The sequence below is a fragment of the Ranitomeya variabilis genome, chromosome 2, assembly GCF_051348905.1.
Source record: "Ranitomeya variabilis isolate aRanVar5 chromosome 2, aRanVar5.hap1, whole genome shotgun sequence".
NCBI classification, from domain to species: domain Eukaryota; kingdom Metazoa; phylum Chordata; class Amphibia; order Anura; family Dendrobatidae; genus Ranitomeya; species Ranitomeya variabilis.
In genome coordinates, this window is record NC_135233.1 from 875,535,389 (window position 1) to 875,560,479 (window position 25,091).

A 25,091-nucleotide genomic window follows, 5' to 3' on the forward strand; every position below is an offset into this window, starting at 1 on the left:
AACAACTTGAGACTTAGGTGCTATTTTGATTTTCCCTCTACCACCCGATACTCCACCAGCACCACCACCATCAGCATTACCAGATGGCAATGACCGCCCACGGCCACGACCTCTTCCACCAGCCTTCCTCATTCTTGGGAAAATGTAACCAAACTAACAACCGTTATATAGTACTGAAAAACAAGGTAGAAGGTGTATGTTAACTTGTTATGAATATAAATCTCCCTTTTTATGTGTGGGTGAGTGCTGAATAAATTTGGCCCAATGTATGACAGTATAGTTTCTGTGCAGAAAATGACTGACAGAGATACCACAGACAGGACTGGCACAGATTAGGCAATATTAATCTCCCTCTTTTTTATATGGGAGACTAGTGAATAAATCAGGCCCAATGTATGACAGTATAGTTTCTGTGGCTGAAAATGACTGACAGAGATACCACAGACAGGACTGGCGCAGATGCACAGATTTGGCAATATTAATCTCCCTCTTTTTTATATGGGAGACTGGCAAATAAATTGGGCCCACTGTATGACAGTATAGTTTCTGTGGCAGAAAATGACTGACAGATACCACAGACAGGACTGCCACAGATTAGGCAATATTAATCTCCCTCTTTTTTTTTAAATGGGAGACTAGTCAATAAATCAGGCCCACTGTATTACAATATAGTTTCTGTGGCTGAAAATGACTGACAGAGATACCACAGAGAGGACTGGCACAGATTAGGCAATATTAATCTCCCTCTTTTTTATATGGGAGACTGGTGAATTAATCAGGCCCAATGTATGACAGTATAGTTTCTGTGGCTGAAAATGACTGACAGAGATACCACAGACAGGACTGGCACAGATAAGGCAATATTAATCTCCCTCTTTTTTTATATGGGAGACTGGTGAATTAATCAGGCCCATTGTATGACAGTATAGTTTCTGTGGCAGAAAATGACTGACAGATACCACAGACAGGACTGCCACAGATTAGGCAATATTAATATCCCTCTTTTTTTTTTAATGGGAGACTAGTCAATAAATCAGGTCCACTGTATTACAGTATAGTTTCTGTGGCTGAAAATGACTGACAGATACCACAGACAGGACTGGCACAGATGCACTGATTGGCAATATAAATCAACCTTTTTAGGTGTGGGACAGTGCAGAAAAATACAGGCCCACTGTTTTACACTGCACAGTTTCAGGGGCAGAAAGTGGCTTGAAGATATATATATAAAAAAAAAAAATATATAAGGGACTGTGCTACAATTACTATCTCCCTACAATAATCTCAGAAAAGTATGGCAGGCAGCAATAAAAAGGACTGCTGCACACAAAAGTGTGGACAAACAAACAAGATAGCTGTGCAGAAAGGAAGGAGCAGCAGGATTTGTGCTTTGAAAAAAGCAGTTGGTTTGCACAGCGGCGTACACACAGCAATGCAGCTATCAGGGAGCCTTATAAGCTACAGAGCTGATGCACAGAAATCTAGCCTCCACTGTCCCTGCAAAGAAAAGGTGGTGTTGGACAGTGGAAATCGCTACAGCACAAGCAGTTTGGGGGTTAATGTACCCTGCCTAACGCTATCCCTGCTTCTGATGAAGCTGCAGCACCCTCTGCCTATGCTCAGCTTGGCAGCAGTAAGATGGCGGTCGGCAGGAACGCCCCTTAATAGCCCCTGTGATGCCGCAGAAAGCAAGCCAATCACTGCTATGCCCTTCTCTAAGATGGTGGGGACCGAGACCTATGTCATCACGCTCCCCACACTCTGCGTCCACCTTCATTGGCTAAGAAAAGGCACTGAAAGCGTCATACGAAACGTGACTTTGGTGCGATGATTGCCGACACTGTTCGAAACGCGTAGCCTGCTGCTACTCACTCTCTTGTTCACCACGTTTTTGGACTTTGCATTTTACTCTTAATAAATTGGACTATTTTTGGAAGCTGGATTTTTTCTTGTTCTGTTCTAAAATTGATAAAGCAGTTTTATTCTTCGGGTCAGTACCATTACAGCGATATCTCATTTATGTAATTTTTTTATGTTTTGGCGCTTTTATACAATAATGCTATTTTATAGAAAAAATAATTATTTTGGCATCGCTTTAGTCTGAGGACTATAACTTTTTTAGAACGTTTTCAGCGGTACCATGGTTATTTATATCCGTCTTTTTGATCGCGTGTTATTCCACTTTTTGTTCGGCGGTATGATAATAAAGCATTGTTTTTTGCCTCGTTTTTTTTTTTTTCTTACGGTGTTCACTGAAGGGGTTAACTAGTGGGACAGTTTTATAGGTTGGGTCGTTACGGATGCGGCAATACTAAATATGTGTACTTTTATTGTTTTTTTTTAATTTAGATAAAGAAATGTATTTATGGGAATAATATTTTTTTTTCTTTCTTTAGGAATTTTTATTATTTTTTTTTACACATGTGGATTTTTTTTTTTTTTACTTTTTTATTTTGTCCCGGTGGGGACATCACAGATCGCTGATCTGACAATTTGCACAGCACTCTGTCAGATCAGCGATCTGACTTACATCGCTGCAGGCTTACCAGCGCATGCTCTGGACCCGGAAGTAGTCCCTGCAGGACCCGGATGCAGCCCCGCGGCCATTTTGGATCCGGGGCCTGCAGGGATAGGAGGTAAGAGATGCTCGGAGCAGCGCGATCACATCGCGTTTCTCCGGGAGTCTCAGAGAAGCCTGCAGGGAGCCCCCTCCCTGCGCGATGTTTCCCTATACCGCTGGAACACTGCGATCATGTTTGATCGCAGTGTGTGTCGGGGGTTAATTTGCTGGGTGTGGTCCGTGACCGCTCCTGTCACATAGTGCCGATGTCAGCTGTGATAGTCAGCTGACACCCGGCCGCGATCGGCCGCTCTCCCCCCGTGAGCGCGGCCGATCGCGCTGAACGTACTATCCCATCGGTGGTCATACGGGCCCACCCCACCTCGACGGGATAGTATGTCCAATGTCAGAAAGGGGTTAACGCATTAACAACCATAGGATTAGTAATGGATAGGTGTCTTATATCAATGGTCCCTTCCTAGGCTATGAATATCGGCCTGCAGTTGTCTGCATAGCTTTTTATGGCTATTAATTATAGTGGGACCCCACGTTGTTTTTTTGGGGGGATTCACCTATTTTAATAGCCAGTAAAGGCTAAATATACAGCTGTGGGCTGATATTCATAGCCTGGGAAGATCCATGGGTATTAACCCCTTCCTAGGCTATAAACATTGGCCCGTAGTCGCTGGCCTTCCCTCTCTGGAGCAGAAAATTGCGCCGGAGCCCACACCATTTTTTTAATAAATTAAACAGACATTGCGTTTAAGGCTGGTGTCACACTTGTGAGAAACTCGCACGAGTCTCTTGCATCAATACCCGGCACTGCCACTGGTACTTGGGACCAGAGCGTGCGGCTGCATGTATTTCTATAAATATCTATAGCTAGATGGATAAAAAAAAGTATAGATAGATGGATAAATATATCTATAGATAGATAGATAATAGATATAGATAGATATATCTATAGATCTATAGATCTATCTATCTATTTATCTTTCTGTGTGTGTAAACATTATTCTTCAATGGAGTATGTAAATGAAGAGGTTGGGCAAGAAATTACATCACATTTCTTTTTTTTGCTTAATAATAGATCTCTATTTAGCTTTCAAAAAACGCATTCAAATTCGCATGAAAATCCACATCAAAAACGCATAAAAAATGCATCAACTCCACACAGATTTTTACCTGCATTTTCTGAGCAGAATCTGAGCAGAAAATTCCACAGACAAATCTGCAATGTGTGCACATACCCTCAAAGAGGACCTTTTACTACTTTTAGCACGACAAACTGACCACATCATAAAAAATAATGGCTGGAAAGCTGAATAAACCATCTTTTTTATTTTTTTATTTCTCATCTCCATTGTGGAGATATTAGCTTACAAAATTTATATTCTAATTTATGTTAAGTCTAAGGACATATTATCATAGAATTGTCTCTGTGTGTATGTACTTTTTTCCCTGAATGATGTGGATCAATTATAAGCAGAAGGTGTCATGTATAGAAGAAAAAAAGAATATGCCTCCAGAGAAGGTCAGCACGGTCTTTCCTGTGAAACATGCAAAGACACAGCCATTTTATATCTTACTGCCAGCAACTACTGCATCTTGTAGAATAGAGCAGAGCTGAATGTCTGTAATGAGATGGATAAGAGAGACTGAGTAACTGTAAGCTAACACTGCCATCTGCTGGACCAAACTGAAAGTGAAAGTAAAAAAATAAATAATTCTGTTAGCAGGAGCCAAATTGTGCTGGGAGATTTGCACTTGCAGGGGAAGTGAATTAACATGCTGAACCTTAGCAGTTAAAACACAGGAAGGACTTCCTGAATATAAAAGGCCTGGCCAAGCTGAGAAGGGGAGTTGCCACCAGAACCTCATAGCTCCCAACCGTCCCTCATTGTGCGGGACTGTCCCGGTTTTGATGTTTTGCCCCCCTGTCCAGCACGGGATGCTCTGATCCCGCAGACAGCAGGAGAAGCAACTGACACGCCCCCTTGTGTTAAGCCACGCCCCCTGCAGTCTGTTTCTCTTCCAGTGTGCATGGTACAGCTCAGAGGGAGAGAGTGGAGACATGTTTGAGGTATGTGCCACGCCCCCTTGTGTTAGGCCACGCCCCTTTCCCTTCTAGTATGTTCCTGAGTGAGTCTCCAGTGTGCGTGCGGTACAGAACTTCGGAGAGGGAGACTGTTATGACCCCAATGGCGAGGGTCTCAGAGAAATAGGTAAGTCTGCGAAGTACAAAAATCCAGCTCATAGGGCAGTGGTAACTGGGTTGACCATATATCTACTCCTAACTCCAACACTAGAAGTAGCCGGGGAACATGCCTACGTTGGTCGCTAGATGTCTCGCGCCAGCCGGAGAACTAACTACCCCTAGAAGAGGAAAACAAAGACCTCTCTTGCCTCCAGAGAAAGGAGCCCAAAAGTAGGATACAAGCCCCCCACAAATAATAACGGTGAGGTAAGAGGAAATGACAAACATAGAAATGAACTAGGTTTAGCAAAGAGAGGCCCGCTTACTAATAGCAGAATGTAGTAAGATAACTTATATGGTCAACAAAAACCCTATCAAACATCCACGCTGGAAATTTAAGAACCCCCGAACCGTCTAATGGCCCGGGGGGAGAACACCAGCTCCCTAGAGCTTCCAGCAAGGACAGGATACAGATTAAGTACAAGCTGGACAAAAATGCAAACAAAAACAAATAGCAAAAAGCAAGAAAGCAGACTTAGCTTAATCTAGCAGGAACCAGGATCAGTAGACAAGAGCACAACAGATTAGCTCTGATTACAACGTTGCCAGGCATTGAACTGAAGGTCCAGGGAGCTTATATAGCAACACCCCTGAACTAACGGCCCAGGTGAGCATACAAGGGATGACTGACATACCCAGAGTCAAATCACTAGTAACCACTAGAGGGAGCCAAAAAACAAATTCACAACAGTACCCCCCCCTTAGTGAGGGGTCACCGAACCCTCACCAAGACCACCAGGGCGATCAGGATGAGCGGCGTGAAAGGCCCGAACTAAATCGGCCGCATGCACATCAGAGGCGACCACCCAGGAATTATCCTCCTGACCATAGCCCTTCCACTTGACCAGGTACTGAAGCCTCCGCCTGGAGAGACGAGAATCTAAGATCTTCTCCACCACGTACTCCAACTCGCCCTCAACCAACACCGGAGCAGGAGGCTAAGCAGAAGGAACCACAGGCACAACGTACCGCCGCAACAAGGACCTATGAAATACGTTGTGAATGGCAAACGACACCGGAAGATCCAGGCGAAAGGACACAGGATTAAGGATTTCCAATATCTTGTACGGACCAATGAAGCGAGGCTTAAATTTGGGAGAGGAGACCTTCATATGAACAAATCGAGAAGACAGCCATATCAAATCCCCAACACGAAGTCGGGGACCCACACCGCGGCGGCGGTTGGCAAAACGCTGAGCCTTCTCCTGTGACAACTTCAAGTTGTCCACCACATGATTCCAGATCTGCTGCAACCTATCTACCACGGAATCCACCCCAGGACAGTCAGAAGGCTCCACATGTCCCGAGGAAAAACGAGGATGGAAACCAGAGTTGCAGAAAAAAGGCGAAACCAAGGTGGCGGAACTAGCCCGATTATTAAGGGCAAATTCAGCCAACGGCAAGAAGGTCACCCAATCATCCTGATCAGAAGAGACAAAACACCTCAAATAAGCCTCCAGAGTCTGATTAGTTCGCTCCGTTTGTCCATTAGTCTGTGGATGAAAAGCGGACGAAAACGACAAATCAATGCCCATCCTACCACAAAAGGATCGCCAGAACCTGGAAACAAACTGGGATCCTCTGTCCGACACAATATTCTCAGGAATGCCGTGTAAACGGACCACGTTCTGGAGGAACACAGGAACCAGATCGGAAGAGGAAGGCAGCTTAGGCAAAGGAACCAAATGGACCATCTTGGAGAAACGATCACATATCACCCAGATGACAGACATGCCCCGAGACACCGGAAGATCAGAAATGAAATCCATAGAGATGTGTGTCCAAGGTCTCTTCGGGACAGGCAAGGGCAAGAGCAACCCACTGGCACAAGAACAGCAAGGCTTAGCTCGAGCACAAGTCCCACAGGACTGCACAAAAGACCGCACATCCCTTGACAAGGACGGCCACCAAAAGGACCTGGCCACCAGATCCCTGGTGCCAAAAATTCCCGGATGCCCTGCCAACACCGAGGAATGAACCTCGGAAATGACTCTACTGGTCCACCTAGCAGGCACAAACAATCTGTCAGGTGGACAAGAGTCAGGCCTACCAGCCTGAAATCTCTGCAACACACGTCGCAGATCCGGAGAAATAGCTGACAAGATAACTCCTTCCTTAAGAATACCCACAGGTTCAGCGACTCCAGGAGCATCAGGCACAAAGCTCCTAGACAGAGCATCGGCCTTCACATTCTTCGAACCTGGTAAATACGAGACCACAAAGTCAAAACGGGAGAAAAACAATGACCAGCGGGCCTGTCTAGGATTCAGGCGTTTAGCAGACTCGAGATACATCAGATTTTTGTGATCAGTCAAAACCACCACACGATGCTTAGCACCCTCGAGCCAATGACGCCACTCCTCAAATGCCCACTTCATGGCCAACAACTCCCGATTGCCCACATCATAATTTCGCTCTGCAGGCGAAAACTTCCTAGAGAAAAAGGCACAAGGTCTCATAGTAGAGCAACCAGGACCTCTCTGAGACAAAACGGCCCCTGCCCCAATCTCCGAAGCATCCACCTCAACCTGAAAGGGCAGTGAGACATCAGGCTGGCACAAAACAGGCGCCGAAGTAAACCGGCGTTTCAACTCCTGGAAAGCCTCCACGGCAGCAGGAGCCCAGTTAGCTACATCAGAGCCTTTCTTGGTCATATCCGTCAAAGGTTTAACAACGCTAGAAAAATTAGCGATAAAACGACGGTAAAAGTTAGCAAAACCCAAGAACTTCTGAAGACTCTTAACTGACGAGGGCTGAGTCCAATCATGAATAGCTCGGACCTTGACTGGGTCCATCTCCACAGCAGAAGGGGAAAAAATTAACCCTAAAAAGGGAACCTTCTGTACACCAAAGAGACACTTTGAGCCTTTAACAAACAAAGAATTTTCACGCAAAATCTTGAAAACCATCCTGACCTGTTCTACATGCGAGTCCCAATCATCAGAAAAAAACAGAATATCGTCCAGATAAACGATCAAAAATTTATCCAGATACTTCCGGAAAATGTCATGCATAAAGGACTGAAAAACTGAAGGCGCATTAGAGAGCCCAAAAGGCATCACCAAGTACTCAAAATGACCTTCGGGCGTATTGAATGCGGTTTTCCATTCATCTCCTTGCTTAATGCGCACAAGGTTGTACGCACCACGAAGATCTATCTTGGTGAACCACTTGGCACCGTTAATCCGGGCAAACAAGTCTGACAACAGCGGCAAAGGATACTGAAATTTGACAGTGATCTTATTTAAGAGCCGATAGTCAATACAAGGCCTCAAAGATCCGTCCTTTTTGGCCACAAAAAAGAATCCCGCACCAAGAGGGGAAGAAGAAGGACGGATATGCCCCTTCTCCAGAGACTCTCTAATATATGAACGCATAGCGGTATGTTCAGGTACCGACAGGTTAAATAATCTTCCCTTAGGAAACTTACTGCCTGGAATCAACTCTATTGCGCAGTCACACTCCCTATGAGGAGGCAGTGCACTGGACCTGGACTCGCTGAAAACATCCTGATAATCAGAAAAATACTCCGGAACTTCCGAAGGCGTAGAGGAAGCAATAGACACGGGCAGGGAATCCCCATGATTTCCACGGCATCCCCAACTTGACACTGACATGGCCTTCCAATCCAAGACTGGATTATGGGTCTGCAACCATGGCAACCCCAAAACAACCAAATCATGCATTTTATGCAAAACAAGAAAACGTATAACCTCCCGATGTTCAGGAGTCATACACATGGTAACCTGTGTCCAAAACTGCGGTTTATTTTCTGCCAACGGCGTAGCATCAATACCCCTAAGAGGCATAGGATTTTCTAATGGCTCAAGAACAAAACCACAGCGCTTGGCAAATGACAGATCCATAAGACTCAGGGCAGCACCTGAATCTACAAACGCCATGGCAGGATAAGATGACAGTGAACAAATCAAAGTTACAGATAGAATAAATTTAGGTTGCAAATTACCAACGGTGACAGGACTAACAACCTTAGTTAGACGTTTAGAGCATGCTGAGATAACATGTGTAGAATCACCACAGTAGTAACACAAGCCATTCTGGCGTCTATGAATTTTCCGCTCATTTCTAGTCAGGATTCTATCACATTGCATTAAATCAGGTGTTTGTTCAGACAGCACCATAGGTGAATTTGCGGTTTTTCTATCACATTGCCTTAAATCAGGTGCCTGTTCAGACAACACCATAAGGGAATTTGCGGTTTTGCGCTCCCGCAACCGCCTGTCAATTTGAATAGCCAGGGCCATGGAATCATTTAGACCTGTGGGAATAGGGAAACCCACCATCACATTCTTAATGGCTTCAGAAAGGCCATTTCTAAAATTTGCGGCCAGTGCACACTCGTTCCACTGAGTCAGCACGGACCATTTCCGAAATTTTTGGCAATACACTTCAGCCTCGTCCTGGCCCTGAGACATAGCCAGCAAGGCTTTTTCTGCCTGAATCTCAAGATTGGGTTCCTCATAAAGTAAACCGAGCGCCAGAAAAAACGCATCAATATCCTCCAATGCCGGATCTCCTGGCGCCAGCGAGAAGGCCCAATCCTGAGGGTCGCCCCGTAAAAAAGAAATAACAATTTTCACTTGCTGAGCGGAGTCTCCAGATGAACAGGGTCTCAGGGACAAAAATAATTTACAATTATTCCTGAAATTTCTAAACTTAAATCGGTCTCCGAAAAACAATTCAGGAATCGGTATCTTAGGTTCTGACATAGGATTTCTGGTAACATAATCTTGTATGCCCTGCACACGAGCAGCAAGCTGGTCCACACTTGTAATCAAGGTCTGGACATTCATGTCTACAGCAAGCTTGAGCCACTCAGAGGTAAAGGGGAAAAGAAAAAAAAAAAATGAGAGAGAGGAAAAAAAAAAACTCAGAATTTTCTTTCTTATAATCCCGCTTCTGCAATGCATTTAACATTTAATACTGGCCTGGCAAACTGTTATGACCCCAATGGCGAGGGTCTCAGAGAAATAGGTAAGTCTGCGAAGTACAAAAATCCAGCTCATAGGGCAGTGGTAACTGGGTTGACCATATATCTACTCCTAACTCCAACACTAGAAGTAGCCGGGGAACATGCCTACGTTGGTCGCTAGATGTCTCGCGCCAGCCGGAGAACTAACTACCCCTAGAAGAGGAAAACAAAGACCTCTCTTGCCTCCAGAGAAAGGACCCCAAAAGTAGGATACAAGCCCCCCACAAATAATAACGGTGAGGTAAGAGGAAATGACAAACATAGAAATGAACTAGGTTTAGCAAAGAGAGGCCCGCTTACTAATAGCAGAATGTAGTAAGATAACTTATATGGTCAACAAAAACCCTATCAAACATCCACGCTGGAAATTCAAGAACCCCCGAACCATCTAACGGCCCGGGGGGAGAACACCAGCTCCCTAGAGCTTCCAGCAAGGACAGGATACAGATTAAGTACAAGCTGGACAAAAATGCAAACAAAAACAAATAGCAAAAAGCAAGAAAGCAGACTTAGCTTAATCTAGCAGGAACCAGGATCAGTAGTCAAGAGCACAACAGATTAGCTCTGATTACAACGTTGCCAGGCATTGAACTGAAGGTCCAGGGAGCTTATATAGCAACACCCCTGAACTAACGGCCCAGGTGAGCATACAAGGGATGACTGACATACCCAGAGTCAAATCACTAGTAACCACTAGAGGGAGCCAAAAAACAAATTCACAACAGGAGACACTGAGTGGGACACTTCTGTTCTTTGAGGTACATAAGTTACAACACAGTCAGTCACCACCTCCAGGGCTTATCTGCCGAACACAGCCCTGGGTGCCGCAATAAGCAGCAGACCAGTGGACTGCTGAGCTCATCATGCCTGGCTAGTAAACTAATCGTGCGTGGAATGAGTGGGGCTGTGCAGGGTGGTATGGACACTGACAGCCTCCTCTGTTACTGGCCTCTGCTGCTGTGATTGCAGATCGACGTATCAGATATGGAGAAGTCTGTGCAGTTAGCCGTGTGTGTACGAGGTGTATAGAGCGGAGCTAAATGTGTATGAGGTGTATGGAGCGGAGCTGTGTATGTATGAGGTGTATGGAGTGGAGCCGTGTGTGTATGAGGTGTATGGAGCGGAGCCATGTGTGTATGAGGTGTATGGAGCGGAGCCGTGTGTACGAGGTGTACGGAGCGGAGCCATGTGTGTACGAGGTGTACGGAGTGGAACCTTGTGTGTACGAGGTGCATGGAGCAGGGCTGAATGTGTACGAGGTCTACGGAGCGGAGCCGTGTGTGTACGAGGTGTACAGAGCGGAGCCGTGTATGTATGAGGTGTATGGAGTGGAGCTAAATGTGTATGAGGTGTATGAAGTGGAGCCATGTGTGTATGAGCTGTATGGAGCGGAGCCGTGTGTGTATGAGGTGTATGGAGCAGAGCCGTGTGTGTACGAGGTGTATGGAGCGGAGCCGTGTGTGTATGGAGTGGAGCCGTGTGTGTATGAGGTGTACTGAGCGGAGCCGTGTGTACGAGGTGTACGGAGCGGAGCCGTGCATGTATGAGGTGTATGGAGTGGAGCTGAATGTGTACGAGGTGTACAGAGTGGAGCCGTGTGTGTATAATAATAATAATAATTTTTATTTACATAGCGCCAACATGTTCCGCAGCACTTTACAAATTATAGAGGGGACTTGTACAGACAATAGACATTACAGCATAACAGAAATCACAGTTCAAAATAGATACCAAGAGGAATGAGTGCCCAAACTATGAGGAAAAGGGGAGACACGAGAGGTGGATGGTAACAATTACTTTAGTTATTTGGACCAGCCATAGTGTAAGGCTCGGGTGTTCATGTAAAGCTGCATGAACCAGTTAACTGCCTAAGTATGTAGCAGTATAGACACAGAGGGCTATTAACTGCATAAAGTGTATGAGAACATGATACGAGGAACCTGATTATGGGTTGTTTTTTTTTTTTTTTTTGAATCGGCCACACAGGGACAGTTAGGTTAATGCGTTGAGGCGGTAGGCCAATCTGAACAAATGAGTTTTTAGGGCACACTTAAATCTGTGGGGATTGGGGATTAATCATATTAACCTAGGTAATGCATTCCAGAGAATCGGCGCAGCACGTGTAAAGTCTTGGAGACGGGAGTGGGAGGTTCTGATTATTGAGGATGCTAACCTGAGGTCATTAGCGGAGCGGAGGGCACGGGTAGGGTGGTAGACTGAGACCAGAGAGGAGATGTAGGGTGGTGCTGAGCCATGGAGTGCTTTGTGTATGATGATAGTAGTTTTGTACTGGATTCTGGAGTAGATGGGTAGCCAGTGTAAAGACTGGCACAAGGTAGAGGCATCGGTGTAACGGTTGGTGAGGAATATGATCCTGGCTGCAGCATTCAGGACAGATTGGAGCGGGGAGAGTTTGGTAAGAGGGAGGCCGATTAGTAGAGAGTTACAATAGTCCAGAGGAGAATAAATAAGTGAAACAGTAAGAGTTTTTGCAGAGTCGAAAGTAAGAAAAGGGCGAATTCTAGAAATATTTTTGAGATGCAGATAAGAAGAGCGAGCCAATGATCGGATGTGGGGGGTGAATGACAGCTCGGAATCGAGGATGACCCCAAGGCAGCGGGCATGTTGCTTTGGAGTAATGGAGTAGCCGCACACGGAGATGGCAATGTCAGGCAAAGGTAGATTAGTAGAGGGAGAGAACACGAGTTCAGTTTTTGACAGGTTCAGTTTCAGATAGAGGGAGGACATGATGTTAGAGACAGCGGTAAGACAATCACCGGTGTTTTCTAAAAAGGTCGGCATGATAACAGGAGAAGAGGTGTATAATTGGGTGACATCAGCATAGAGATGGTACTGGAAACCAAATCTACTGATTGTTTGTCCAATAGGGGCAGTATACAAAGAGAAGAGGAGGGGGCCTAGGACTTATCCTTGAGGAACCCCAACAGTAAGGGGAAGGTGAGAGGAGGAGGAACCAGCAAAAGATACAGTGAAGGAGTGGTCAGAGAGATAGGAGGAGAAGCAGGAGAGAACGGTGCCCTTGAGGCCGATGGAGCGGAGCATAGTGAGGAGGAGCTGATGATCCACAGTGTCGAATGCTGCGGAGAGATCCAAGAGAATTAGCATGGAGAAGTGACCATTAGATTTAGCTGTTAATAGGTCATTAGAGACTTTAGTGAGGGCAGTTTCAGTAGAGTGTAAAGAGCGGAAGCCAGATTGAAGAGGGTCGAGAAGAGAGTTATCTGACAGATAACGGGTAAGACGGGAGTGGACAGGTGTTCAAGGAGTTTAAAAGATGAAGGGAAGATTAGAGACAGGTCTATAATTAGCGGCACAGTTTTGATCGAGGGATGGTTTTTTAAGTAGTGGATGTATGATGGCACGCTTAAATGAGGAGGGAAAAATACCAGAAGTGTTTGTTGTGTATGAGGTGTATGGAGCGGAGCTGAATGTGTACAAGGTGTACGGAGCGGAGCCGTGTGTGTATGAGGTGTACGGAGCAGAGCCGTGTGTGTTTGAGGTGTACGGAGCGGAGCCGTGTGTGTATGAGGTGTATGGAGTGGAGCCGTGTGTGTACAAGGTGTATGGAGTGGAGCCGTGTGTGTACGAGGTGTACAGAGCAGAGCCGTGTGTGTATGAGGTGTATGGAGTGGAGCTAAATGTGTATGAGGTGTATGCACTGGAGCCGTGTGTGTATGAGCTGTATGGAGCGGAGCCGTGTGTGTATAAGGTGTATGGAGCAGAGCCGTGTGTGTATGAGGTGTACGGAGCGGAGCCGTGTGTGTTTGAGGTGTACGGAGCGGAGCCATGTGTGTATGAGGTGTATGGAGTGGAGCCGTGTGTGTACGAGGTGCATGGAGCGGAGCCGTGTGTGTACGAGGTGTACGGAGCGGAGCCATGTGTGTACGAGGTGTATGGAGCGGAGCTGAATGTGTACGAGGTCTACGGAGCGGAGCCGTGTGTACGAGGTGTACAGAGCAGAGCCGTGTGTGTATGAGGTGTATGGAGCGGAGCTAAATGTGTATGAGCTGTATGGAGCGGAGCCGTGTGTGTATGAGGTGTATGGAGCAGAGCCGTGTGTGTATGAGGTGTATGGAGCAGAGCCGTGTGTGTATGAGGTGTACGGAGCAGAGCCGTGTGTGTTTGAGGTGTATGGAGCAGAGCCGTGTGTGTATGAGGTGTATGGAGTGGAGCCGTGTGTGTACGAGGTGTATGGAGCGGAGCCCTGTGTGTACGAGGTGTACGGAGTGGAGCCGTGTGTGTACGAGGTGTACGGAGCGGAGCCCTGTGTGTATGAGGTGTATGGAGCGGAGCTGAATATGTATGAGGTCTACGGAGCAGAGACGTGTGTGTACGAGGTGTACAGAGCGGAGCCGTGTATGTATGAGGTGTATGGAGTGGAGCTAAATGTGTATGAGGTGTATGGAGTGGAGCCATGTGTGTATGAGCTGTATGGAGCGGAGCCGTGTGTGTATGAGGTGTATGGAGCAGAGCCGTGTGTGTACGAGGTGTATGGAGCGGAGCCGTGTGTGTATGGAGTGGAGCCGTGTGTGTATGAGGTGTACTGAGCGGAGCCGTGTGTACGAGGTGTACGGAGCGGAGCCGTGCATGTATGAGGTGTATGGAGTGGAGCTGAATGTGTACGAGGTGTACAGAGTGGAGCCGTGTGTGTATAATAATAATAATAATTTTTATTTACATAGCGCCAACATGTTCCACAGCACTTTACAAATTATAGAGGGGACTTGTACAGACAATAGACATTACAGCATAACAGAAATCACAGTTCAAAATAGATACCAAGAGGAATGAGTGCCCAAACTATGAGGAAAAGGGGAGACACGAGAGGTGGATGGTAACAATTACTTTAGTTATTTGGACCAGCCATAGTGTAAGGCTCGGGTGTTCATGTAAAGCTGCATGAACCAGTTAACTGCCTAAGTATGTAGCAGTATAGACACAGAGGGCTATTAACTGCATAAAGTGTATGAGAACATGATACGAGGAACCTGATTATGGGTTGTTTTTTTTTTTTTTTTGAATCGGCCACACAGGGACAGTTAGGTTAATGCGTTGAGGCGGTAGGCCAATCTGAACAAATGAGTTTTTAGGGCACACTTAAATCTGTGGGGATTGGGGATTAATCATATTAACCTAGGTAATGCATTCCAGAGAATCGGCGCAGCACGTGTAAAGTCTTGGAGACGGGAGTGGGAGGTTCTGATTATTGAGGATGCTAACCTGAGGTCATTAGCGGAGCGGAGGGCACGGGTAGGGTGGTAGACTGAGACCAGAGAGGAGATGTAGGGTGGTGCTGAGCCATGGAGTGCTTTGTGTATGATGATAGTAGTTTTGTACTGGATTCTGGAGTAGATGGGTAGCCAGTGTAAAGACTGGCACAAGGTAGAGGCATCGGTGTAACGGTTGGTGAGGAATATGATCCTGGCTGCAGCATTCAGGACAGATTGGAGCGGGGAGAGTTTGGTAAGAGGGAGGCCGATTAGTAGAGAGTTACAATAGTCCAGAGGAGAATAAATAAGTGAAACAGTAAGAGTTTTTGCAGAGTCGAAAGTAAGAAAAGGGCGAATTCTAGAAATATTTTTGAGATGCAGATAAGAAGAGCGAGCCAATGATCGGATGTGGGGGGTGAATGACAGCTCGGAATCGAGGATGACCCCAAGGCAGCGGGCATGTTGCTTTGGAGTAATGGAGTAGCCGCACACGGAGATGGCAATGTCAGGCAAAGGTAGATTAGTAGAGGGAGAGAACACGAGTTCAGTTTTTGACAGGTTCAGTTTCAGATAGAGGGAGGACATGATGTTAGAGACAGCGGTAAGACAATCACCGGTGTTTTCTAAAAAGGTCGGCATGATAACAGGAGAAGAGGTGTATAATTGGGTGACATCAGCATAGAGATGGTACTGGAAACCAAATCTACTGATTGTTTGTCCAATAGGGGCAGTATACAAAGAGAAGAGGAGGGGGCCTAGGACTTATCCTTGAGGAACCCCAACAGTAAGGGGAAGGTGAGAGGAGGAGGAACCAGCAAAAGATACAGTGAAGGAGTGGTCAGAGAGATAGGAGGAGAAGCAGGAGAGAACGGTGCCCTTGAGGCCGATGGAGCGGAGCATAGTGAGGAGGAGCTGATGATCCACAGTGTCGAATGCTGCGGAGAGATCCAAGAGAATTAGCATGGAGAAGTGACCATTAGATTTAGCTGTTAATAGGTCATTAGAGACTTTAGTGAGGGCAGTTTCAGTAGAGTGTAAAGAGCGGAAGCCAGATTGAAGAGGGTCGAGAAGAGAGTTATCTGACAGATAACGGGTAAGACGGGAGTGGACAGGTGTTCAAGGAGTTTAAAAGATGAAGGGAAGATTAGAGACAGGTCTATAATTAGCGGCACAGTTTTGATCGAGGGATGGTTTTTTAAGTAGTGGATGTATGATGGCACGCTTAAATGAGGAGGGAAAAATACCAGAAGTGTTTGTTGTGTATGAGGTGTATGGAGCGGAGCTGAATGTGTACAAGGTGTACGGAGCGGAGCCGTGTGTGTATGAGGTGTACGGAGCAGAGCCGTGTGTGTTTGAGGTGTACGGAGCGGAGCCGTGTGTGTATGAGGTGTATGGAGTGGAGCCGTGTGTGTACAAGGTGTATGGAGCGGAGCCGTGTGTGTACGAGGTGTACAGAGCAGAGCCGTGTGTGTATGAGGTGTATGGAGTGGAGCTAAATGTGTATGAGGTGTATGCACTGGAGCCGTGTGTGTATGAGCTGTATGGAGCGGAGCCGTGTGTGTATAAGGTGTATGGAGCAGAGCCGTGTGTGTATGAGGTGTACGGAGCGGAGCCGTGTGTGTTTGAGGTGTACGGAGCGGAGCCATGTGTGTATGAGGTGTATGGAGTGGAGCCGTGTGTGTACGAGGTGCATGGAGCGGAGCCGTGTGTGTACGAGGTGTACGGAGCGGAGCCATGTGTGTACGAGGTGTATGGAGCGGAGCTGAATGTGTACGAGGTCTACGGAGCGGAGCCGTGTGTACGAGGTGTACAGAGCAGAGCCGTGTGTGTATGAGGTGTATGGAGTGGAGCTAAATGTGTATGAGGTGTATGCACTGGAGCCGTGTGTGTATGAGCTGTATGGAGCGGAGCCGTGTGTGTATGAGGTGTATGGAGCAGAGCCGTGTGTGTATGAGGTGTATGGAGCAGAGCCGTGTGTGTATGAGGTGTACGGAGCAGAGCCGTGTGTGTATGAGGTGTATGGAGTGGAGCCGTGTGTGTACGAGGTGTACGGAGCGGAGCCCTGTGTGTATGAGGTGTATGGAGCGGAGCTGAATATGTACGAGGTCTACGGAGCAGAGACGTGTGTGTACGAGGTGTACAGAGCAGAGCCGTGTGTGTATGAGGTGTATGGAGCAGAGCTAAATGTGTATGAGGTGTATGCAGTGGAGCCATGTGTGTATGAGCTGTATGGAGCGGAGCCATGTGTGTATGAGATGTATGGAGCAGAGCCGTGTGTGTACGAGGTGTATGGAGCGGAGCCGTGTGTGTATGAGGTGTATGGAGCGGAGCCATGTGTGTATGAGGTGTACGGAGCAGAGCCATGTGTGTATGAGGTGTACGGAGTGGAGCCGTGTGTGTACGAGGTGTATGGAGCGGAGCCCTGTGTGTACGAGGTGTACGGAGTGGAGCCGTGTGTGTACGAGGTGTACGGAGCGGAGCCCTGTGTGTATGAGGTGTATGGAGCGGAGCTGAATATGTACGAGGTCTACGGAGCAGAGACGTGTGTGTACGAGGTGTACAGAGCAGAGCCGTGTGTGTATGAGGTGTATGGAGCAGAGCTAAATGTGTATGAGGTGTATGCAGTGGAGCCGTGTGTGTATGAGCTGTATGGAGCGGAGCCATGTGTGTATGAGATGTATGGAGCAGAGCCGTGTGTGTACGAGGTGTATGGAGCGGAGCCGTGTGTGTATGAGGTGTATGGAGCGGAGCCATGTGTGTATGAGGTGTACGGAGCAGAGCCATGTGTGTATGAGGTGTACGGAGCGGAGCTAAATGTGTATGAGGTATACGGAGTGGAGCCGCGTGTGTACGGAGTGGAGCCGCGTGTGTATGGAGCGGAGCGCGTGTGTATGGAGTGGAGCCGTGTGTGCAAAGTGTACAGAGCGCAGCCGCGTGTGTAGGAGTAGCTATTTGTGGCCATTATATGGTATGAAGTATCATGTGCAGCCAATATACAGTATGGAGCATCATGAGCGGTCATTATACAGTATGGAGCATCATGTGTGGTCATTATACAGAATGGAGCATCATGTGGGGCCATAATACAGTATGGAGCATCATGTGTGGTCATTATACAGAATGGAGCATCATGTGGGGCCATAATACAGTATGGAGCATCATGTATGGTCATTATACTGTATGGAGCATCATGTGCGGTCATTATACAGTATGGAGCATCATGTGCGGTCATTATACAGTATGGAGCATCATGTGCAGTCATTATACAGTATGGAGCATCATGTGTGATCATTATAAAGTATGGAGCATCATGTGCGGTCATTATAAAGTATGGAGCATCATGTGCGGTCATTATAAAGTATGGAGCATCATGTGTGGCCATTATACAGTATGGAGCATCATGTGCGGTCATTATACAGTATGGAGCATCATGTGTGGTCATTATACAGTATGGAGCATCATTCGCGGTCATTATACAGTATAAAGCATCATGTGTGGCCATTATACAGTATGGAGCATCATGTGTGGCCATTATACAGTATGGAGCATCATGTGCGGTCATTATACAAAATGGAGCATCATGTGCGGCCATTATACAGTATGGAGTATAATATGCGGTCATTATACAATATGGAGCATCATGTGCAATCATTATACAGTATGGAGCACCATGTGTGGTCATTATACAGTATGGAGCATCATGTGTGGCCATTATACAGTATGGAGCATCATGTGTGGCCATTATACAATATGGAGCATCATGTGTGGCCATTATACGGTATGGAGCACTGTGTGGCCATATTTTTTTGTTTATAATTATTGTATATGAAACAGTGTGATCAGCAGTGCTAAATGGCTGTGGTTGGGACGTGGATATGGATGTGACTAATTATGAATGGGTGTGGTCAGAGGCGTGGCCTAAAATTTGCCCCTCTTTCCCATCTTCAAAAGTTGGGAGGTATGAGACCTGCACCAGGGCAGGCTGTATGACTGCGAGATGTGCTTGCAGCTACCATAGGCACAGAAGAGTCAGAGCAATCAGATGCTGGAGAAGGCCTAAGTTGTGAGGAAGATCCATGCCCCACTTCAGTGGAGGGCCGTGATCAGAGCTAAGCTAGGCCCTAGAGACTGGGACATGCTTGGAGAGCGAGACAGGCAGGACATTGTGAGTCAGTGGGCGAGTTTCGGACGGCTCCAGAACCCAGACGACGCCAGTTAAGAGTTGAGGACCAGTCCCCCACTCTACCAGATCAAGGAGATTCCCGTCGGTGGTCAAGCACCGAAAAAATCTGAAGAAAACACAAAAGGAGACTCTCACCTCAGCTGGTGATCAGAGGATGAGAGTGAGCAGGGTCGTTGCTTTAATCACAGAATCACGGTTCCGGGCGTGGGCAGGGGGAGGCTGCAAATGAGACGGGGCCTGACTGATGATAAAGAGCCCCAGAAAGCATTATTAGACTTTGGCAGGACCTGGAAAGCTGCAAGGGTGCCCTAGAGAATGTTCCTGCTAAATACAGCGTTTGCCCCCTTCCTGGATAGACCAAGATTGTACTGTAGACCCCAAGTTGATCTTGAGGACATATCTCTTCTAATGCAGTAACCAATATATCTCTATGCATATAATCGCCTGTTGCTTGTAAATGATACTGTGACTATTGTTCTTGTGAATTTACCTGTAATAATAATCTTTCCCGCATTTATCCCTGTTAAGTGAATAAAGTAGAAGTAAATTGTTGATCCCACCAGTTGTCTCCGCTGTTGCATTAAGATCAGCTGCATTACATTTGGCATAGTCATCAGGATGCAACAATCTAGTGCAGAGCTGGCAGATCAGTCTGAGTCCGAACCCACCAAGGGAGGCATTCCCCATTGGATCTATGCTTAGCAATATATACTGGGTTGAGTGTTTGAGAAGTATGTTACGTATGTACCGCATGACACCTGCCTTACAGAAAGAGTTAGCCTTGTTGACTTTGGATGGAGAGGCCCAACAGATGATCATGTTCACCCTGTTAATTGACTAAAGTAGAAGTAGATTGTTGATCCCACCTGTTGTCTGCGCTGTTGCATTCAGATCACCTGCATTACATGTCAATGGAAAAACTTCTTGTGATTGTCCGATTGCCTGTGCTATACATAGCTAAATTTATGACCTCCTATGAATGCCAGCCACAAGCCAGCATTCACAGGAGATTCATAATGACAGGCACGGGGGTCTTTGGTAGAATAATGGCTATCATGGCAGGCTTTGTGACGCGCTTCCAGCTGATGCATGTTACATCCCACTGTCAGTAATTGACTGCGAGATTTAACTGCTTAACAGCCACAAGTGAAGCCAGTCAGCATCATTAGATTAGCCACCTAGTGCGCGGATAGATGCGGGACTAGCGTTGAACCCCGCATCAAAGTCAGGAATAATACTTTTTTGACGTGAATATCCCTCAAAGCTCATAAAGGGGTTAATTACAGTATTTAGAAACAGCCTCACTTCCACTCTGAAGGACATTCATGTATTTTGCCATTTATTTAATTATTACATTAAAACAAACTCTTCACCATAGTTTAGATCATAGAACAGACCTCCATACACTCATCACTGCTACATAATTGCCAGTGGCTAATACATGGTCTAATAAATTCATGGCTAAAAAAGTTATTAAGAAAAAGCTTTAAAGGTGGTGCAATATTTTGTGTCAATTCACCAAATTTTCTCCAAATAGAGATGAGTGGATTAGCCAAATTCGAGTTCGCCTGTTCACAAGGATGTTCGATTCTCAGAGAAGTTATACTCTGGAAATTTAATGCCTCTTATTATGTACTGAATTATGCTCTACATTTTGCTTATTCTCCCTTACACTCACTTCAACGCTCACTTTTACAGACCCCTGTCTCCTCATCATCACCCATCCGATCCTCTCCTCATCTTCATATTATCTCTGCTCACGCAGTATCTCACATGCTGAACTGTGACTTCTGGCTTTGATAGGGTCCAGGAAGGTTCTCCTCATGCATGCTCATGACAGAGTGACCTTTTGCATAGAACTCTCCTGAGCCCTGATCAAAGCCAGAAGTCTCTTACCAGTATGAGAGGGCCCAGGGATTTCAGCACAAAATTAGATGATCTGGAGATATGACAGGGACCAGACTGGTGACATGGAGAGCCCGGAGATGTGAGTAAAATGATTTTTTTAATATTTTTATACCCTTTAATGGTTGAGAAATGGTCTTTTATGGTCCAATTTGCTGAATCGGCATGGAAGCAATTCATAAAAAAAAACTGCATTCTGGCAATTGCTAATTTTTGTACAATTCAAGTAGAATTCAAATCCACTCAAATTTATCTGCTCATCTCTATCGCCAACCTCAACAGTAACTCATTGCTGGAGAGTTTGTTTTGCTTGTTGCTACCTGATACCTGATACATAACATGCACAATAGTTAATGCTAGGGCTGAGCCATAACTTTATGCTTTGTTTTTAACTTTCATTGTACTGATATTACTTATACTAGATTGTGGCCCGATTCTAACACATCGGGTATTCTAGAATATGCATGTCCCCGAAGTATATGGACAATGATGATTCCAGAATTTGCGGCAGACTGTGCCCGTCGCTGATTGGTCGAGGCAACCTTTATGACATAATCGTCGCCATGGCAACCATTATGACATCTACGTCGATACTGTGCCCGTCGCTGATTGGTCGAGGCGAATTCGCGGCAGACTGTGCCCGTCGCTGATTGGTCGAGGCAACCTTTATGACATCATCGTCGCCATGCTGTGCCCGTCGCTGGCCTGGCGGCCTCGACCAATCAGAGACGCGGGATTTCCAGGACAGACAGACAGACAGAAAAACCCTTAGACAATTATATATATAGATACCATTGTTTTATATGTAAAGTATACAGAAAACAAGAAGGCATCTGTCCATGCAGACGTTTTTACCTGTTAGCATTCCTTCATTAACAACGCAGCTTCCTGTAATTAATATGGAGTCACAGGGCAAATAGAATTTCCTTCCAGTTAAAACAATAACATCTCCAGGTACCAAATCCTGAGATTCTACTTCTTGTACATCTGAAGAAAAATGTAATTACCATCATTACTTCCACTGCCGAAATTGTGCAATTTATGCAAAATAATGTTTAAATCATACACTTTAGGATACATATAAAGCATATTGTTGAGTTACAAATAACAAACAAATTTTCTGGTTTTATATAAATAAAGCTTAATCACTGTTATGAGTGTCATCACTAGTGTTGAGCATTCCGAGTGCAAATATTGGGTATCGGCAATTGGAAGTTTCTATAAGTTCCCAGGCGTGTGCGGTGCGTATGGTTCCCAGGGTCTGGAGGAGAGGAGACTCTCCTTCAGGCCCTGGGATCCATATTCATGTAAAAAATAAAGAATAAAAATAAAAAATATGGATATACTCACCCCTCCAACGAACCCTGCTGTCACCGCTGCAAGCTTCTGCCTCCGTTCCTAAGAATGCAGTGAGTGTAGGACCTGCGATGACGTCGCGGCTTGTGATTGGTCGCGTGAGCGGTCACATGAGCGGTCACGTGACCAATCACAAGCCGCGATGTCAGGTCCTTCACTCTGCATTCTTAGGAACGGAGGCAGACTCTTTCAGCGGTGACAACCAGGGGCCGTCCGAGGGTGAGTATATCCATATTTTTTATTTTTATTCTTTATTTTTTACATGAATATGGATCCCGGGGCCTGAAGGAGAGTTTCCTCTCCTTCAAACCCTGGGAACCATCCAGGATCACTTCCGATATTTGTGTCCCATTGACTTGTATTGGTATCGGGTATCGGTATCGGCGATATCCGATATTTTTTGGATATCGGCCGATCCAATCCGATACCGATACTTTCAAATATCGGAAGGTATCGCTCAACACTAGTCATCACTTTTAATTTTTTAGCCCATAGGCATTCTCTAGTAAACAATATCAAATTGAACCATAATGTCTGCAGTGCCAGCACCGCCTCACCACCGTTGCCTTGGTCTTTGCTGACAGCTACAGACTTGTGACACCATGTCTACAGCATGTCACAATGTTGTTTGAATATTTATATACTATAAAATTGTTCTGTAAAAAAAAAATGCTGGACTATAATGGTCAGGCAAATATACCATGTTTGTTGCACATCCACTTTGCTTATTCATCTATCAGTATTTATATACCGTATTTTTCGGATTATAAGACGCACTTTTGTTCCCCCAAATTTTGGGGGAAAGTCAGGGGTGCGTCTTATAATCCGAATCTGTGTGCTGTGCTGTAGAGGAGGGGGAGCAGCTCTGGAGTGGTGTCAGGGGGTTGGGGTGGGCTGCCTGCGGGCTGCAGAGACAGCAGGAGGTCCTGTGCTCCCACTTATTAGCCTCATGTAATATTCACTGCACCCGCTGTCCATCACCTCGGTGCTGAAGCTGCGCAAGTTGATTCACAGGGGAGCAGCGAATATTACATGTGCCTGCATCTCCCCCCATCAGGATATGGCCCCCTGGTCACTCTTATATGCCCCCCTTTGCTGCTGGCAGGCACATGCCCCCCCGTGCTTCTGGCAGGCTCATGCACCCCCCTGTGGTGCTGGCAGGCACATGCCCCCCTGTTGTGAATTTGGTTTCTGGGCTCCCCCGGTGGTTTATGGTGGTACTGCACTTGTGTGCTTCATCTCCTCTGTTCACCTGTTTTCCATCTGGATGTGGGAGTTTTCTATTTAGCCTTGCTCCTCAGTCATTTCTATGCCGGCCAACAATGTTACCAGAAGCCTTTCTGTTGCATGTTCCTGCTCCTAGACAACTATCAGCTAAGTTGGACTTGTTGTCCTAAGTTTGTTTTGCATTTTTGTTCCAGTTCTCTGTGATTGAATATTTCTGAGGCTGGAAGCTCTTGTGAGCTGAAATTGCCACTCTGGTGTCATGAGTTGATATTAGAGTCTTAAAGTAATTTCAGGATGGTATTTTGAAAGGGTTTTCAGCTGACCGTGAAGTTCCCTTTTCTGTCTTCCTACTATCTAGTAAGCGGACCTCAATTTGCTAAACCTATCTTCATACTTCGTATGTCAATTTCCTCTAAAATCACCGCCAATATATGTGGGGGCTACTGTCTGCCTTTTGGGGAAAATTTCTCTAGAGGTAAGCTAGGTCTGTGTTTTCCTCTGCTAGGGTCAGTCAGTTCTCCGGCTGGCGCTGGGCGTCTAGGGATAAAACGTAGGCACGCTACCCGGCCACTTTTAGTTGTGTGGTAGGTTTAGCTCATGGTCAGCTCGAGTTCCCATCTTCCAAGAGCTAGTCCTTTTGTATGCTTTATTACGTTCTCTTGCCATTGAGAACCATGACAGTTTGGCCGGCCAAAAGTTAAAATAATTGGCAGAAGAAAGGAGAGAAAAGAAGTCTGCAGAGATTTTTTTTTTTTTTCCTGAGTTTGCTCATTAGTTGATTCACTAGCATCTCTGCTTACTGCAGCCTTCGTCTCTCTCTCCTTCTAATCCTTGAATGGTTCTGATTTCACATGATTAATATGGATCCTCAGAGTTTAGCTACAGGTTTGAATAATCTCGCTATGAAGGTTCAAAGCTTACAGGATTTCGTTATTCATGCTCCTACATCTGAACCTAGAATTCCTTTACCTGAATTTTTCTCTGGGGATAGATCTCGCTTCCAGAATTTCAAACATAATTGTAAATTATTTTTGTCTCTGAGATCTCGCTCCGCTGGAGATCCTGCACAGCAGGTCAGGATTGTAATTTCCTTGCTCCGGGGCGACCCTCAGGATTGGGCATTTGCTTTGGCACCAGGGGATCCTGCGTTGCTCAATGTGGATGCGTTTTTCCTGGCTTTGGGGTTGCTTTATGAGGAACCTCATTTAGAAATTCAGGCTGAAAAAGCCTTAATGGCCCTGTCTCAAGGGCAAGATGAGGCTGAAATATACTGCCAAAAATTTCGTAAGTGGTCTGTGCTTACTCAGTGGAATGAGTGCGCCCTGGCGGCGAAATTCAGAGAGGGTCTCTCTGATGCCATTAAAGATGTTATGGTGGGG

The 25,091-nt window shown here is 46.1% G+C and overlaps 1 protein-coding gene across 2 annotated transcripts in view; it reads right to left on the reverse strand.

Annotated features, from left to right (window-relative positions):
* LOC143808071 (putative cation-transporting ATPase 13A4) overlaps window positions 1–25,091 on the reverse strand; it is a 730,794-nt gene that overhangs the window by 312,017 nt on the left and 393,686 nt on the right. For both annotated transcript variants that reach the window (XM_077290328.1, XM_077290327.1), the window contains exon 9: window positions 21,985–22,116. In XM_077290328.1, coding sequence (XP_077146443.1) covers window positions 21,985–22,116 — 132 coding nt within the window. The remainder of the gene's footprint in view (window positions 1–21,984; window positions 22,117–25,091) is intronic.